This window comes from Sinocyclocheilus rhinocerous, unplaced genomic scaffold (assembly GCF_001515625.1).
Source record: "Sinocyclocheilus rhinocerous isolate Xijiao unplaced genomic scaffold, SAMN03320098_v1.1 scaffold2637, whole genome shotgun sequence".
Taxonomy (NCBI): Eukaryota; Metazoa; Chordata; class Actinopteri; order Cypriniformes; family Cyprinidae; genus Sinocyclocheilus; species Sinocyclocheilus rhinocerous.
This window is the reverse complement of record NW_015641805.1, coordinates 477,660-495,751: the sequence shown is the minus strand read 5'-3', so window position 1 is coordinate 495,751 and position 18,092 is coordinate 477,660. Positions and strand designations below refer to the sequence as shown.

Here is an 18,092-nt window from a genome sequence, read left to right as displayed (position 1 = left end):
GGTTACATCCATTGGAATTTGTACTATGCATAATTTAGTGTTTGGGTATTTGCTGTATTATTAATAACCTTTCTATGGTTTTACAGACCCGGGAGGGTAACAGCCAGGCAGTGGATCCTGGGGCTTCTGTTGTAGAAGAGGAGGTAAAGATCCTATACTTTCCATCCTATACTTGAGACCTCTGCAAACTCCCTATTTACACTGAAACTGCCCAGATTGTAGAATACTCACGTTGAGGGCACAACGAGGACAAAGCCCCCAGGATGAAAGAAATATACCAATTAACAAAAAAAGCACTTTTCTGAACACTTGTTTTTCCACTTTGGACTGATAAACTGTCCTGGTCCATAAGGTTATCATATTCAGTAGCTGATTATAAGGTAATTATATTTAAAATAAGTTTTTATAATAATAAAAAAAATAATATATATTTTTTAATAATAATAAAATAACTTTTTTGGGATGTGACTAATGAGAATCTCTAAAATTATAGTGAACGTTTTGAGACAAGTCTTATAATTTTTGCCTGTACTATATTGTATATGGTGTTCTCTAAAAGTATTTCTTTAATTTTAGCTAACAGGTTATGAAATTCTGAAATATATTAAATGAACAGCAAAAACATCCTTTGCTTAAGGAGTTTCAAGTATATACTCACACCTTTCAAAAGACTCTTATGCTCAATACAGGTTGTATTTATTTGACCAAAATACAGTAAGAATATATATATTATTAAAAAAATTTAAAATAATTTTTATGCAAATTTTGTTATTCCATTTGTATACAATAAAAATAATCATTTTATTGAGAACTACAAAAACAGTCATGTTGTTCCTAAGGGGATGTTTAGCCTGGTTGTACCCTACTGAGATATATTGTTTAATGTATTATTGATGGTCTGAATATTGATCAGTGGAACCAAGCCTGTCTGTCTTTCTCTGTATCTCTAGCGTGGCCGTATCCTGGTCTCTCTGCTGTACGTCACAGAGAAAAGTTCTCTGACTGTGGGAATTATTCGCTGTGCCCACCTGGCCGCCATGGATTCGAATGGATACTCAGACCCTTTTGTCAAAATGTGAGTCTTTGGTGCATTTTTTTTAAAGAGTGGACGATGGCAAAGTTACAGGAATTGATAAAGAGGTGGGTGGGGTCACATGTCCAGTATCCTCCAAGCCAAAAATAAAGTGGAAGCTTTTAGTCCAAACACCTATTCATGCCAAGTCAGAGTTTTTGGCATTGCAAAAGCATAAAAAGCCAGGCAGTCAGAATAAACCAGATCCAAAAAAGGGCTTTCCAACTTTGTTTGCAATATGCATTAAATAGTCATCGAACAGACTGTTTTTTTGTTTGTTTTGTTGTTTTTTAGAAGTTTGAGATGAGATCCATGGGTTTTGTGTGATGATTGGAGCCTACATCCCCACACAAGTGGATCTAATGTTGTAATCAGTACCTCAAAGCACCGATGTTGTTCAAATAGAGTTAAAGCATGTTAGCAGACGAGTACAATCCCCAGGGCTCCTGTAGTGAGTCAATGGTGGGCATGATTATCATTTTCACAGCTTTTATTTAATTTTCACATTTATTACGATAAAAAAAACAAGTTTTAACAAGCATCATTTTGTTTGTCCTCTTTTGAATCATTGCATAGCACCGCATCATGCGAACGCAAGTACATGTTATTGCGATATGACTCAATTCATTGGCTTTACCCTCCTCCTAGTTAGCATTATGGATTTCATTTCAAGGTGATTTATTTCTCTCTGTACCTCTGGTTGATCATAATTTATCCCCCTGTGGGTTCTTGCGAAGAGTAATTCAAAGTCCACCCACACAATAAGACATGAGGAGATTTTATTTAGAGGCATAGAGAATTAATGGGGCATAGAGATGGATGCAGAGAGTCAAGAGGCAAGCGGAAAGTCAGAAAAAACTCGGTCGCTGCGTTCTTAGCTTCGGCTTCCCGCCCTCGGTTTCCCATCACATGTTCTTTTATCATTTGCCATACCTCTTCTTCTCGACACTATCCATTCCTCTCTCTCTCTCTCTCTCTCTCTCCGCTCAAGTCTGATAAAGCATGCATAAATCTTGGACCACTCTCTCTCTCTGTCGATGGGGTCCTGTTCATTCTTATCGTGAATGTATTTTGATGTGTTGTGTGATGCAGAGGAGTTTTTTTCCGCTATCTGCTCCGAGGAGATAGGATTTCCTTGTTTATCGTGCCAGTTACAGGCACTGATGGGCTCACTGGAGCAGTGGAAATCTATTGTTAGAGAGTGGACTGCTTTTATACAGCGGGATAGACTGCTGGGAGTGTGCGTGTGCATGTGTGTGTGACAGCTGCTTTAGCGCTTGTTTAGGACTAGACTTGTCAATATAGTTTAGGATAAGGTGGAAATTTTGACTCCATCTCTCGTGACACGAATGACAGCATGGCTTGTTTGGATGCTGGGATTGTTTGTGCATTGTGACCGCTGGACCAGATGTTATTTGGCTTTTTGTCCTCTGAGGTTGATTCCAGTTATGGCTGAATTTAGCTGGAATTTATTGAAGCAGCAAACTCATTTTATTAGACTGGATTTTCTGCATCAGTCACTCTTGTCTTTTTAATAGCAATAAAGGCTTTAATTGTAATAATTTAATGGATTCTAACAAATAAAATGAAGCGACATCATTGGAATACACCAATAATGTAAAAACCAAGTGTTTTCAGTGTCACCAATTAGCTAATGTAAATAATTTACATTTAAATATAAATTTATATATACATTTTGAAAGAGGGCTAAATGGTAAGGTTCAACAAAGAGCAAAAATCCTTTTTTTTTTTTTTTTTTTAAATCCCGTCCTATCAATTTTCCAATTTCATTTTTTTATTTTTATGTATTTCTATTTTATGTTTTTTTTTATGTTTTTAAATGTCATTTTTATTTTATTAGTTTTATTTCTTATGTAAAACAATTACAACAACTGAAAACAATTTGCATAATATCTAGAAATTATACAGCTATAATTCTGTGGATAAACTCCATGACATTATGTTTATATGATTTTGTTTCTATTTTTTTGTGGCTGATTTTATTTATTTATTTATATTTGTAATTATTTTTCTTTATTAAAAGCAATTATCATTCCAAAAAAATATTTAAAATAATATTTCAGCTTGAAATAATATCTAGAAATTTTACCACTAAACCACGTTAATAATTTTTACATTTATTTGTTTGAAAATGATGGCATATTAATTGGTTTGTCATTTTAACCCATTCTAACAGATGCTTCTCAGTCAAGTATTTCTCTTAATTTTGTCAAAATTCCATCTGTGTCGGTCAGCTACTAACTCTCTCACATTGGCCCCGGGTCAGCATACCATCGTTATTGTTGAGTGCCGGACTGGCTTAGTCTGTAATAGAGGGAACACGAAACTGGACACAAGTAGGGATTAACTGTTGAGGGAAACTGGGGCCCAATCAATACTATAGTTGTTTCATGGGGGAAAGAGAAACTAAATCTCTAGATTTAGAGAGGGGCAGCTTTTTTTCCTGAGATGTTTTTCTCGGTCAACACACAGTGTCTGGTTTTAACCGAAGAAGCTTAAGCAGGGAAGCTTACCCACAACTCTCTATCTCTTCTCTCCTGTATGTGAATGTAATCACCATATCCAGGTTGCTAGAAGGAAATCTATTTAATCAATGTGCTAAGGCAAGGCTACAGGCATTTTCAGAGAAATTCAGGAAAGGAATCGACACATCAGCTGTGTTCGAAACATCTCGAATGTAATTAACCAAGCAAATAATTTGTAGACATAGCCAATCAGTGATTAATTATTATCTCCAGCGGAGATTATGTGCGTGCAGAGGCAAGCACTTATGCAAATTTCGAAATTCAGATTATCTGATCATTGTTATGCTTTAAAGAGGTTTATTTTCTTGGACTGCAAAGATAAAAAGGCTAAATTAATGACTTAAAAGTTGATGGGACACATTTGCAAACCATTATAAACCGGGTAGTTCCGGTCCTTGATTCTGATTGGTTGAGATCATTGAGATACAGTTCGAAGCTGTTGTAAATTACTCTACAAACATACACCTTTGTTTACTTCTGTCTGTTGCTCGGCAACCACTTTGTTGGAACCACAACCGTTTCTGAGGAACTACATTAGCTGTGTCTCATTTAGAAGGCTGCGCCCTCCGGAGGTCGCATTCGAAGGTTGCATACGTCATCGAGGCTGTCTCATTTCAGAAAAGCAAGTAGGACACTCCGAATGCGACCTTCGAATGCGACCTTCTTTCACAGGAATTCGGAGGATGCATGAGGTGTATCCTTCGCTGCTACAGATAACCCACAATTCTTTGCGTCGCCGTAAACAACCGTTGTTAATTAGAAAAATGCCGGCGCCGGCAGATGTACACACAAGAGCAGATGTGGTGTTCTGTTTACAACTTACCTTAAATCGCCTCGGTAAAAACGGATAAACTTTGTTCTTAATATCCTCGATTGTTTGGTGGAAGAATACTGTTTTTATTTATATCATTACACTTTATTTGCTCTGTTTTATTCTGTGAAACCTTACTACGTATATGGAATAACCGTTTTATAAAAGCAATAAGCCCCATGAAGCCGTGGTTTACAGTGAATTTATAACAGCTAAGGGGGCTTAAAAATGAGCCAAAATGGAAAGATGTTTTCAGAAGCATTTAAAGATGCTCATTTTCTTTCGAATAACATGCACCAAAAATAATAAGAACAGGAATGTGTATTAAGAAAGTAAAATCAGGTCAATTCTGATCTAATGTTGCAGAAGCCTCTGTCAATCAGATGCTTTTATAGTGAACAAACACGCACATGGTAAACGGTAATCCACCTGAGGCTAGCATTAAATGTCTACTTTTTAGCAAATCAGTTAGGGTGAACATCACAAAATAATTAATATTCATGACTCAAGTACGCCTGGCACAGTTGCGCTGAGCCGCTGACAGAAAGTAAACTTCCTGAGGAGCGAGGACATGAACAACAGCAAAGAAGAAAAGCCTTCTTTGACAAACGTACGCATTTTTCTATATTCATATCATATCTGTCACAACAATGCCGTGTCTGGAAAGTAGGGATGCACCGATACCACTTTTTCCAGTACTCGCCCGATACCGATACTTCTATTTTTGGTACTTGCCAATACCGAGTACCGATACCGATATTTTTATTGCATTTGTAAATTTTTTAAATATTGGGTACAGAAACCAAAAGGGTATGTATAATGTTAGTTGGTTAACTTTATTTATCAAATAGATACAGTCAAACCAAAATTTATTCAGACACCTTCAAAATTTTTCACATTATCACAGTTTATTCGCTATAGTTTAGAAAATGGTAATAAAATATGACAAGAACTCAGAGTTAAACTGTGTCAGAACAAATTCAGCTTGATAATGTCAGATAATTTTCGCGCATCTGCGCCGCCGCGCGCTCAATCCACTCAGCGTGCTTTGTTAATCAGCTCGCTCACATCAGCTATACAGGCGTTAATACTGAATGTTTAATGTTATATTCATTGCATACATATACTTCGTAGTAGACATCCTTAACTCCTTTCTGCTGTCTGTTGTTCTGTTGTCGGTGTTTCTTTGTCTGAATTTATCGCTTATCACGTGCTGTGTGGTATCGGCGTTTGGTATCGGGGCATTTTAACGAGTACGAGTACGAGTACGGGAGACCAGTATCGGGCCCGATACCGATACCAGTATCGGTATCGGTGCATCCCTACTGGAAAGTTTAGTTTTATGCTTTCAAGTACTTTCTCGCATGAGTGTATCTGTGGCAACGAGGCATTTAAAACTAATGATATTTCTAATGTGTATTTAGAGAGGCTGATGAGATTTAGATATGCCCCCACTTTTCAGATTGTGTGTGTGTGTATGTAATGATTATGAATGAGACCCCGTAGAGTTCAGCTCTATTTTCATCTGGCCCTCGGCATCACCACATAATTATAACAGACAAGGGAATGCAGATATTATTGCACATGCTCTAATTAATGTCATTACACGGGACACAATTTCAATAGTTCCGCTTTCATCTGAACTTGTTGCAACGGCGAGACATTTAGGCTCGCATTCGAATGTTTATTCAGACGCTTGGCATCATGCACCGACTTTCTTGAACGTGCATTTTTCACTAATTGCAGAAACGATTAAGTCAAAATGTAATTAGTGACTAATTCACGGATACATGGATGCAGGTGCACATTAAAGCTGAAGTGTGTAATTTTCTTGATGTTAAAATACTTTCTCCTATCTCAGTGCAGAGTCAACTACAGCAGGTTGATTTCCAGGAAACATGTCAACATTGGAACTCTGTGGTGCTTTCAGAACATTTCTCTGTTTGTTTCAGCTATTCGTGAATTTTTTAGCTAGTATTTTATGAATACTGTGTATTTGGACATAATATTCATCTGATGAATTCTGCATAATATAGAAGGGATGTAGGCACACTTATACACATTTTTTTATTTGATGGCACTAGTGGCACAGAAATTACTTTTACATTTGGCAGAAAGCATTGCTTTCATGGTGTACTTATAAGTTCATGCATTCACCCTTGGAATCAAACCCATGACCTTCAGCTTTGCTACTGTTTGAGCTACAGGAATGATAATTACACACTAATTTTATGCTGCTTGCACTAATTACAAATTACACACTTCAGCTTTAATATATGTAAATATTATGTAAAATGATTTTTTTTTCTTGTTTTGCCATGCCTATTATGAACTGAACTTGCTCTGTAAGAATAGGGCCCAATAGACTGGGAGTTAGCATATTGAAAATGTCATTCTTATTCATCTGAATTTGCCCTCGCTACACAAGGATTTCCAATACTCAAGACTGAAGAAAAGACAAGAAGAAAAACATTCTGTCCATGCCAAATTTCTTCTTTCATTCAGGACTGACGGTTGTCATTGTAGACAGGCTATTCCAGGACGACAGTTATTCTTTTAATTACCCAGATGACGACAGTTGTCTCCTTAGGGTTAGATCTGAAGTGAACCCTGTGGTATCAAGAATGAAATTTCCTGCAGCTCTTCTTGAGAAGGACATTATGAGCCTCATGCTTAATGTAATAGCATCTAATATTAGCATGCTTAGTATCAGTCAGTTTTGCCATTTAAATCAAGTTTATCCGCCTGTAACTTTTTCGAGTTCTGACAAACCGTTGATGTCTTTGTCACAACTTTCCATGAAGACATGAAGGAAACAGCTGGAACATGTCCCATGTCCCACGCCTGTCTATTCATTGGGCCTGGGGTAGGGGAACCCATCCAAAAATGTTGTAAATTTAAATGACTTCCAATTAATATCCAACACTTTTTACAGGACATTAAAAAGCCATTAGAAATGCAAAATCATCCTGTCAGTGACATAAAGCTTGTCACACAGAAATAAAACATCATTAATATTCTGATTAATATCCTGACATGTACCAGCAAATCAGTCAATTATTATCTAAAGATTGGCTAATTTTATATTGAATCACCACTCAAGCATCTATTATTAGTTTCAATAGTGTGTCATTAGTCCAGTGGTTATTATCCAGTGGTAAATCATTTTTTTTGCACAAACACACGCTGTGCTGTTAAATGATAATCCGTCAATATTATCCAGTTGACATTTAATGGAAACTGACAGCGTGATTGCAAGTGTGTTATTGCTTTTATACACCAGTTCAATAAATAAGCTTATAAGAAACTAATTTAAGACACAATAGTCACAGAACTGTGTGTTCAGCGCAGTTGTGTAGTACAGTCTTTCATGAATGATTTGTTCTTTTATGTGAATATCTGATATGTCTTTGGAATAACAAGTTGTCTCAGAGACTGATTTGTTAATTTTGTTGTGACTGCGCATACGCAACATCTCAAAAAGACGCTGTAGGGACTTGGAGTGAACTCATTTCTGTTTCCCATAACTTTTCTTTGGCTGCATATATTTCAAATTTAGAGCATGATCAAAGATTGCATATTAAACGTGTTCGGGGGAATTTATCTTAGAACTTTTTCATTGAACTCATTTTGTTTATGAATGAATTGGTGTTTTTGAATGTTTCAGTCAATTGGATGACTTCAATTGACTGAAATTGAATGAATTGAGTTCAGAATTCAACAAATGGGTCACTCATAAAATTTGGGAATATATTAAAACAGCTGGTTTTATGTAAGTTATTATATATTTTATATAATATATGGTTATATTTTTTTATGTATATTATTCACAAAATGCAGTGCTATTTGCCAGTTAACATTGCATTATTTAAATTAATTTTATCTGAGAGATTTTTGTGTTTGTATTATATGCTCTGATAATTTTTTTTTAGCAGCAGATATTCATCAAATGACAGAGAAAAGCACCAAAAACAGCATATATCCATCCAGACATACAGTCTAGTCATGTGTGCTTTCGTCATTTTAAAAAGCTAATTTATGTTTCTGAATTGCAGTTACTTGATTAGTTTAATTATTTTACTTAATCAGCCTCTAACAACACAGATGTCATGTGCAAATATACACCGGCACGATTCAGTCATAGTCAATTTAATGTTGTTCAGCCTCTATGTGTTATGTAACTGCTTCGGGTACGGGAAGCAGGTTTCATAACTCGTCATGGATCCATGTAGATGGCAATATGTCTCTTGCATCATATCCCCATGCGTTCACACGTCTCTCTCCATCTCTTTCCTTGTAACATGTTGTGTAGGTTGATATCTCTCATGAATAATAAATGATGAGTCCTGATTGGTTATCCACTGATGACTCCATGAGCCACAGATCTTGTGGATGCATCATCTGTCCTCCAACACCCTCTCAATCCATTCATTCCATCCATCCTCAATTAGAGATTATCATCTCTCAGTCTGTAATAGATTGAATGAATCACCCAGAACAACACCATCATCGCCACCTCACTATACAAGGTCTCTCTCTCTCTCTCTATTCTCTCTCTAGAATTCGTCATGCTCTAAAATGAGCTCTTACACCCTTGTCTGTGCTTTTTTTCTGCCTTGATTGTGTCATGGATGTTTTGTGAGCTTGAGACAAACCGGGCTAATGATTTGCTTTGATGTTTGAGAAGTTATAAAATTCTCACTGCAGAGCAATGATTAATTTCTGGCTATTTCTCTTTCTCTTTCTCTTTATCAGTGTTTTGCAGCCTGACATGGGGAAAAAGTCCAAATACAAAACCTCAGTGAAGAAGAAGACTCTAAACCCCGAGTTTAACGAGGTTAGTATTCCTATTAAAGGGGTCATATGATGTTGCTAAAAAGAACATTATTTTGTGTATTTGGTGTAATGAAATGTGTTTATGCGGTTTAGGGTTCAAAAAACACATTTTCCACATACTGTACATAATTGTTTCTCCTCTATGCCCCGCCTTTCTGAAACGCGTCGATTTTTACAAAGCTCATCGTTCTGAAAAGCGAGGTGTGCTGTGATTGGCCAGCTATCCAGTGCGTTGTGATTGGCCGAATACCTCAAGCGTGTGACGGAAATGTTACGCCCCTTACCATATTGTGATGCTGTGTCCCGGCCGGAGCGACGAGACAAAAACATTAAAACCCATTATAAACGAGGCATTTGTTGCATCCAGTGGGGACATAATTACATATTATAATGACTTATACTGTCTTTTTAACCGTTGCGTTGCATCGTGCTGCGTAAACATAAAACCATGTCTGCATTTGTGATCAGAGAAATGACAAACAACAAGCCCTACTCTACACTGCCCAAAAAACTCGCGTTTGAATCATCAGTGGCAAATCCTTCAAATGAAAACGTACTTACAGTCTGTGAGTCAGAACAGCAGGCATTGTAGTCTACTCTCCCAGGATCAGGAAACAGTCCTCCATAAAACAAAGTAGTTTCGCTTTCACAACGAAACACACAGCGCCTTCACGACATGGCGCCGGCGGCAACAACAATACTACAGCGAGAATAAAAGTTACGCCTTCTTTCTTTGCGTGAACATGTAAGCAGTGTTATGCAAATCTTCCCACGTCGTGACGCAGACATGTGGGGGCGTGTTAGAATGTGCCGTTTTAGGTAGGCGTGGTTGACTCTTAACTTTTATAAAGAATATCTCTTTGGATTTTAGACTTTAGTCTTTGCAACTTTACAGATCGTCTTTATGCACCAAGAGCTTGTAACACTCCAAAGAGAAAGGAAAAATTTAAATTGCATCATATGACCCCTTTAAAGGTGTGGTCACATGAAGCTCCACAATTAATTGAGATTATGGCTCTCGCGATTAATTAAAAAATTTAAAATACCGATTCTTTTCTTAGTAAGTCTACTTGAACTAAAATGACTTTTACACAATTTTTTGCAGTGGTTGAGCATCAGTCAGACAAATGCAATGGAAAACAAAAGGCATTAAAACGAGTTTAAAGCAGTCTTGGTTAACTTTTTAATCTAAAGTAATAATCACAATAAAATATCAGGGAGAAATGCGTAACAATTAGGATATTGTCACAGTCATGCAGCCCTTTAGACTGCATGCAACTCTGTTCAAATCCATTCATATTCATGTGAATGTGGGCGAGCGGAAACGCAGGCTTCATTCTTGGCTGCATACCAAATTCAAGTTTGATAAACTTTGACCTGTGAATTTCTATAGTCACAGATTGATCTCGACTCAAAATGAAGAATAAAAACTTGATTTGCAATTTATGGGAAAGTGTTGTAGGTGGTATATATGACAAATTTTATTGTATTATTTTTGTTACTTAAAAGTCATAATTTATTTAAAAGCAGAAGCCCTAGAATGTGATAGCCTATCCTGTTGTTCGTAATTTTGCATGCTCAAAGTCGAGTGTGACCACACCTTGTGACCACTCATTGTAAATATAAATGTTGTTTTGTCCCTCTACCAAAACTCATGTTTGTCCTCTTCAACCCAGGAGTTTACCTATGAAGTCCCACATGATCAGCTGCCCAAGAAAACTCTGGAGATCTCAGTCTGGGACTACGACCTGGGCATGAGCAATGACTTCATAGGTGAGTTTTACAAGCAAAAATATTCATTTCCTTTGAAGTCTTTGGTGCGAAGCATTTCACCAAACATGAAGTGCACACAGTTTCAAAATGAAAGCCGCTTGATGACAACTGTTAAAACCTTGACTTATACCAGAAACAGTTGTTTAGTTAGTTTAGTGTCTTTCCTATACTTACTTATGCATTCTGTATTTACACTGTATACACACAACTTTGCAGAAAAATGTAATACAAGTGCAAAAAATAGAGTTATAGAATATGTCTGTTATATACATTGTATGTAAGCTAGTGACTTGATTTGCTGCATAGACTTCCCATGGAAATGCAAACCAAGCGACAACTCAAATGATTGTCTCTGGTATTGTCAGCATGCCACAGATGCTGCGATAGAGCTGAACTTATTTTGACATGGATCTTTCCTTTTAGATGGTGCTGTTTGTGAATGTTACAACTTGCATGTCTCATTTCCTGTGCAGAATAAGAAAAGAGTTTTATATACAAGTTCACCCAAAAATCTCACCATTTGCTTATTCTCATGTCATTCCAAACCTTTTTCCTCCCTTGGAGCACCAAAGGAGTAGTTTAGCAAAGTGGAAGGGTCCACAAAAAAAAAAGAAAAAACAGAAAAGCATCACAAAGGACCATAAAAGTAGTCCAATGTGAATCATACGATAACTTTGTGTGAGGAACAGACTGAAATTTAAGTCGTTAATCACTGAAAGTGTCGCTCGACAGCTATGGTCACTGTTCACTTTTAATGAAAGAGCAGCCTGCTATAAATAACTGCTTTTGTGCTCCACAGAAGAAAAAGATCATACAGGTTTCGAAAGACATGCGGATGAGTAAATGATGACGGAATTTTCATTTTTGGCTGAACTGTCCCTTAATGAAAAGAAACAGAGGAAGGGTCTAGAACAGAAATCTCTTGAGCTTTGTGCTGTGACATGTTTATTTATGGTTGAATGACACGAGCGCTATGTAATGATTGGGACAGTGAGAGTAATTGATGTCAGTGTTACTGATTTAGAGGGGATGGCTGAGGAACGGATGGGGGGGATCAACAGAAGTGTAAAGACATGAAGGGATGTGAATTAATGGAGGCTTGTGAGAGACATCCAGGCGTGAAGGCACACCCAGGACGCAGGTCTCGGATTGACAAGTGCAATGAAGCTTAGTATTTATTTAACATTTTCTTGGATCTTTCCAACTCGCTTTCTTTCACCCGCTCCCTGTCTGTTTCCTTTCTTTTTCTTTCATTCCCTATGGCAGGAATGTCATGCGTAGGGTTCATTTGTCATGGCTTGCTCGTGGCCATGAGCATGTGGTATTGATGTGAGGTGTGTGTGTGTTTGTGTAGGAGTGATCGAAGCGGGACAGGATCTCAGTACGTGAGGGGCCTAATTAAATGAAACGCAGCTTGTGTCCACCAACATACTCACACGCACTTTCATTATTCAGAGCAAGCTCAGGTGTTAGACTAAGGAGAGACATGCTGAAGTGTCTAGAACAACTCAGCTTCAGAAGCCACAGTCTATACATACAGTATATAAGCAATATGTATGTATGTAATATAATATACTCTTGTCATTTTAAAAAGCAGATAGCATGTGCTAGAATGTTATGGTGGGCAAACATCCATCCAACCATAATGCTTACCTCATCAATTAAATATTCATGTGCTGTTTTAGTTACATTGTCCATTGGGAAATTTAAAACTGTCATTGTAAACACAAGATTTAAAACAGATTTATGTGCGAATATAGACAAGCAGGTATTGAAAGAGGTTGCATGCTCATCATCACTCTCCGCTTGGTGTTATTAACCTCATAAATATGTAAATAAGCATCTAATTACTACCCAGGGTAAAATAGTATAAAACAGAATATATTAGACAAATATAGCATGCAGTTGCCTAACACACAAAAAAATGCAATTAAAATATCAAGGAAAATACACTACCATTTAAAAGTTTGGGGTCAGTAAGAATTAAAAAAATTTTCTTTTTCATTTTTTTTTTTTTTTTTGGAAAGAAATTAAAAATTTTATTCAGCAAGGATGCATCATATTTATTCTAATAATTTAAAATAATTATAAATAAATTCTGTTCTTTTGAACTTTCTATTCATCAAAGAATCCTGGAAAGAAATTGTTTTCACAAAAATTGATTTAAAAAAAGCTGATTTCAACATTGATAATAATAAGAAATGTTTCTTTATCACCACCTCAGCATATTGGAATAAAGCGGTTACATTATGATATTTAATAATTTTATGCTTTTTACTGTGTTTTTGATCAAATAAATCCAGCCTTGGTGAGCATAAGAGATTCCTTTCAAAAACATTTTTAAAAATCTCACTAACCCCAAACTTTTAAACAGTAGTGTAATAATTCATTATGATTTTTTTTTTTTTGGTCATAATCATCCAGCCCTGCTATTTTTCATTGCTATTGTTCTCTCTTTCTCTCTCTTTCTCAGGTGGTGTTGAATTGGGGATTAACGCAAAAGGAGAGAGACTGAAACACTGGTTTGAGTGTCTAAAATACAAAGGAAAGAAAGTGGAGTACTGGCACACACTGACACAGCAAGGAGCCCCTAGCAGTGACTAACACACAGACAAGCACACACAAGTTCATCCTCTGAAAATAATACAAGAAAAATGGAGTAATAATGATAAAGAAATGCAATAATGCTCAGTCTGAGAATGATGATGATGACGACATTCAATATTAATGCGTTAAAAAAAGCATCATAATCTATTGTACAGCTAAGTGTCACATTCTTTTGTGATGAGAAAGAAGCAAGTGTGATCACAAGCCCAGATTGTGACGCACAAACAATCGACCCCTTTTTCTGGTCTACACGTCACTTATGTGAAATCGTACTGTGTTGTGACTATGCCACAGGAGCTCATGCCATATTATTGTGTTATTGTTTATTACATGTTAAACGTGTAATAGCATCCTGGTGTTTGTTACAGTTGGTGGTGCCGTAATTTTGCACACTGTCAAAGCACAACACATCCAGCTGACTGTAAATGTTTATGTGTACCTATGTATTTGTTACGTATGAAAGTTTACAGTCTCTTCCAGCCCGACAAAAACATGATGCACAGGAAAAGCACAAGGGACGGCGTATGAAGGAACTCTAAAGCAATGAAAGGAGCTGTCTATGGATTTAAACGTTCACTCAAGAACTGCTGCCTGTCACTTCGAGAAGAACCAAACGACAGTCACCTCAACACGAATGTGTGTGAATGTCCCTGTCTGTGTTTTGTCTTTGTACGTGTCTCTGTTGAATGTTTGTACAGTCTCCTACAAACAAAAAACAAACAAAAACAAGCGCTGATGCACGTTGACAGACTTTTTTCGCGCTCTCTCTACGGCGCCCTCTACTGGTTTAGAGGCCTAACCGCCAGGACAGTGCCAGTATGGCGGGTGAATCGCCTCTGGCAGGCCTCATGCACAACTGCACGCCCCATTAGGGGTTAAATTAGCAATCAAACGAATCCTTCGAAGGACAAACTACCTGTCAAGTACGTCTTTGGGTCAGAACACAAAATCTGGGTCGGTTCGCTTTGTCACACTTGCTTTGTCGTCCTGACAATGTGTTGACATAAGATCTGTGAAACGATGCACATTTCTTGCCATGCGTGGGAATTTCGGCTGTAATTGTATCTGTGTGATTGCATTTATTAGCTGTTTATTAGATTCCGTAAATCAGCTACCTGAATCTACTTTTCATCTGGTCTTGATTGAAGACATTTTATGCATTTAATTGCACAAAAAAACGTATTGTTAACCCTGTGCTTTTATGGCCCCCGTCGCCGTTCCTGACTTGGAGTTATTCTGTGTTTTTTTATTTATTATTTTTTTTACATTTGAGTTATCAAATGAATGGCCTAAGCGGTGTATAATTATCAAATGTTATTCTAAGCTGCTGCATGCCAAGTCAATGTCACATATGCGTTGATGGACCACCGATCTGCAGTGCTTATGTTTGTCCTAATATCCATCAATGGGCCCATCTAAGGGTATTTGTTTTTGCTCAGTGAACTGGGACAATCCAGGCTACCTTTGATGAAACAGCATGGCATTTAGATAATGGACTGGCACCACCTGCCAGCCAAGATGGGACTCCGGGGAGCGTTAATGAACGAGGGTCAAACTGAAGGAGGATTATTCAAATCTCGCTCACGTGTCCTAGTTGACTGTCTGTGTGGAACATGTGATGTGACTGCCATCGTGTGTCGGTCTCTGTAACTGCGTCTCCGAAATAAATTGGTGCAACAGTGGCTGTTGGAAATGAGAGCGAGTTTTGTGCGTTCGAGTCTTATGACCTTTCATTCATGCATCAGATTTCTTGTCATTTCATGGAAAATAAATAACGAATGCATGATGTAAAGTACATCTTTAATGACTGAGATTCTGCATGCATTCTAACTCTATGCATAACATGATATTGTTACATAAATGCATTTGTTTGTGATAAAAGAAAGTTTGATTATTTTTTTGTGGCGTGACACTGTTGTGATGTCTTTTTATCTCTCTCTTTTTATGGATTAATTGGATTAATTATTCTTCCCATGAAAAGAGAAGCGCCAGCCTCATCGCTCCACAGTATCAGAACGAAGGGCTGTAGAGCTGCAAAAGAAGAGAAGGAGCGAGAAAAAGAGATGCTTGTGGCTGCGGCGGCCTCCACTCCCTTCTCCATCAGCGAGAGAAAGGCGCTGTGACGGGCGTCTGAGATAAATGATTCCGATTCCTCCGGAAATATTCCACACAAGTTAGGATTTAGGAAGAGATCTGACAAACCTGAGGAGAGGTGAGGAGAATTCGGTCATGATTTACTCATCCACATTTGTTCCAAATATGCATGCTGTTATTTTTTTTTTCCATGGAATACAAAATGAGAATTTTTTAAGTGTACATGCTTCCTTTTTCCATTCATTGTTGCCAAAAAGGAGTAAAAAGCACCCAAAAAAAAAAAAAAAAAAAAGGTCACAAACATATAATAAAAGTGGTCCATATGACTTTTGCACTATATTCCAAGTTACCTGAAGCCATATCATAGCTTTGAGTGAGAAACAGGCCAAAAAAAATTCTAAATATTTTCAGTGAAAAATGACTCATTTCTGATTTTCTTCTCAAAAAGTTAATATATGACTTGGAATATATTGTAGGGCATGATTTTCTGATAATATTTAGGTTGTATGGAAAATGGGATTGTGTACATATGTATAAAAAAAAAAAAAAAGAAGAGGTGAGAGAAAATGGATTACAGGTTTGGAACAAGATGAGTAAATGATGCAGCATTTTGGAGTAAATTAAGTGACTTTCTTACCCAGTTTCCTCAGTAAGTCCTCCAGTTGTGTGTCCACTGTCAGTTTAATTTTAGGCAGTATGACCTCAGCGGTTTGGGCTGGGATTTTATCCATCTCAGATACCATTGATAGAATAGAATCTTTGTTTATATTATTCTCCATCAATACAAAGGATTCTTCTGACGTTGTGCGCGGGATCAGTATGTACAGGCTGTTTTTACCCGTAAGAGGGAACTTTCCGACCTGGAGAAATAGTTCTGCAATGTATGTGTTTGTACTTGTACAAATACGTACAAGTGCTTATAATTCATTCATAGGAAATGGTGTCATTTATGTAAAATTAAGGATTTTTTTTCTTTTAGTTATATTTTATTATTTAATTATTTCTATTTAGATAACATCATTTTATTTAATTCAACATTTTTGATGTAATTTTTATTTATGTGTTTTAAATGTATGTATTTATCTATAGGTATACTTTTTGAAATGCACCACACTAGTATCTAGTAAATCATAGTATCTAGTTTCTTGCCAACGCAAAATTTTATAGAAAAAAATCAAATAAATGTAATCACTGATATTTTTCCCATAATAGAGCTTGATGAGACACGAATAAAGACTAAGAGAAACTTGCCTCAGAACTATCTAAAAACATATTACATGGTTGCACTTTTTTAATAAATATATATATTTTTTAAATATGGTGAAAGGGGGCATGCAAATTGGCTGATATTTTGAAGAGAAAAACAAACAATGTTTTATAATAATTTGCCTTATACACTAAACAAGGTCAATCTATAAAATAATGTAACTAAGTTAAGCATTCGGTTAATAATATTGGTATCAAGTCAAATGGTCTCAAATGCACACAAACGGCACCATTTCCTAATAATGACCTTTGTGCATTAATTGCGACACTTACCTCAGCCTGTAATTTTTTGTTGTAGCCCATTTGGAGGTTATACTTGGAGCTGTAGAGAGTCTGCACTTCTATGACCTCACCTGAAAACTTCATGAAGTTTTCCCATTTATTTGTTGGTTCAAAAACTGTCTTCCATTTACCTGTAAAGCACAAAGAAATACAAACAAACTTTATGACAAGTGTCATACAAAATAAACAGGTACAGTATTCAGATATATAATGTCACTTACCATTAAAGTAGACAGCATTTAACAAAACAAACGAGGTGGTGGGATCCACATAATCAATTAACTCAGTGATTTTATTGTTTGTCTTCTCTGCCACCCATTGATTGATGAGAATCACGTTTTGATTGCTGTCATTGGTCAGCTTTTCTGGCACGGCATCATAGAACTCATTTGATTGGTTGACAAAAGCTTCTCCCAACTGTCGCTCTATGTGGAAACAAAACTCTTCAGGCTATGGATATGACTGCCGACTTAATTTAGGCTGCAGTATCAAAATGAAGTCCAGAATAAGTGATTCCGATGTTATTACAGCAATGCTTTTATTTTGACAACATATATCCTTGTGAAAAAGAAGTAAGCCTAATTGTAATCCTAAAATTAAATCATTAAAAACCTGTACTTGAAGATAATAAACGAATGAAACACTTAAGTGGACAGTAAACGGAGTAGACTTTCATGACTGTTTCTAAACACACTTAAAGGGTTAGTTCATCCAATGATTCCCCCGGAACTGCTTCCATGTACAACAGTGAGCGCAAGCTAGATTAAAGTGATTATTACGTTTTGAATATGGATATTTTTCTTAC

At 36.7% G+C, this 18,092-nt stretch overlaps 1 protein-coding gene across 1 annotated transcript in view; it reads left to right on the top strand.

The window, feature by feature from the left end:
- Window positions 1-15,652, top strand: part of LOC107755308 (double C2-like domain-containing protein beta) — a 45,179-nt gene extending 29,527 nt beyond the window's left edge. The window contains exons 8-12 of the mRNA XM_016572066.1: window positions 87-143; window positions 951-1,075; window positions 9,185-9,266; window positions 10,942-11,038; window positions 13,512-15,652. Of these exons, the coding sequence (XP_016427552.1) occupies window positions 87-143; window positions 951-1,075; window positions 9,185-9,266; window positions 10,942-11,038; window positions 13,512-13,642 (492 nt within the window). The 3' untranslated portion in view covers window positions 13,643-15,652. The remainder of the gene's footprint in view (window positions 1-86; window positions 144-950; window positions 1,076-9,184; window positions 9,267-10,941; window positions 11,039-13,511) is intronic.
- Window positions 15,653-18,092: the final 2,440 nt, after the last annotated feature.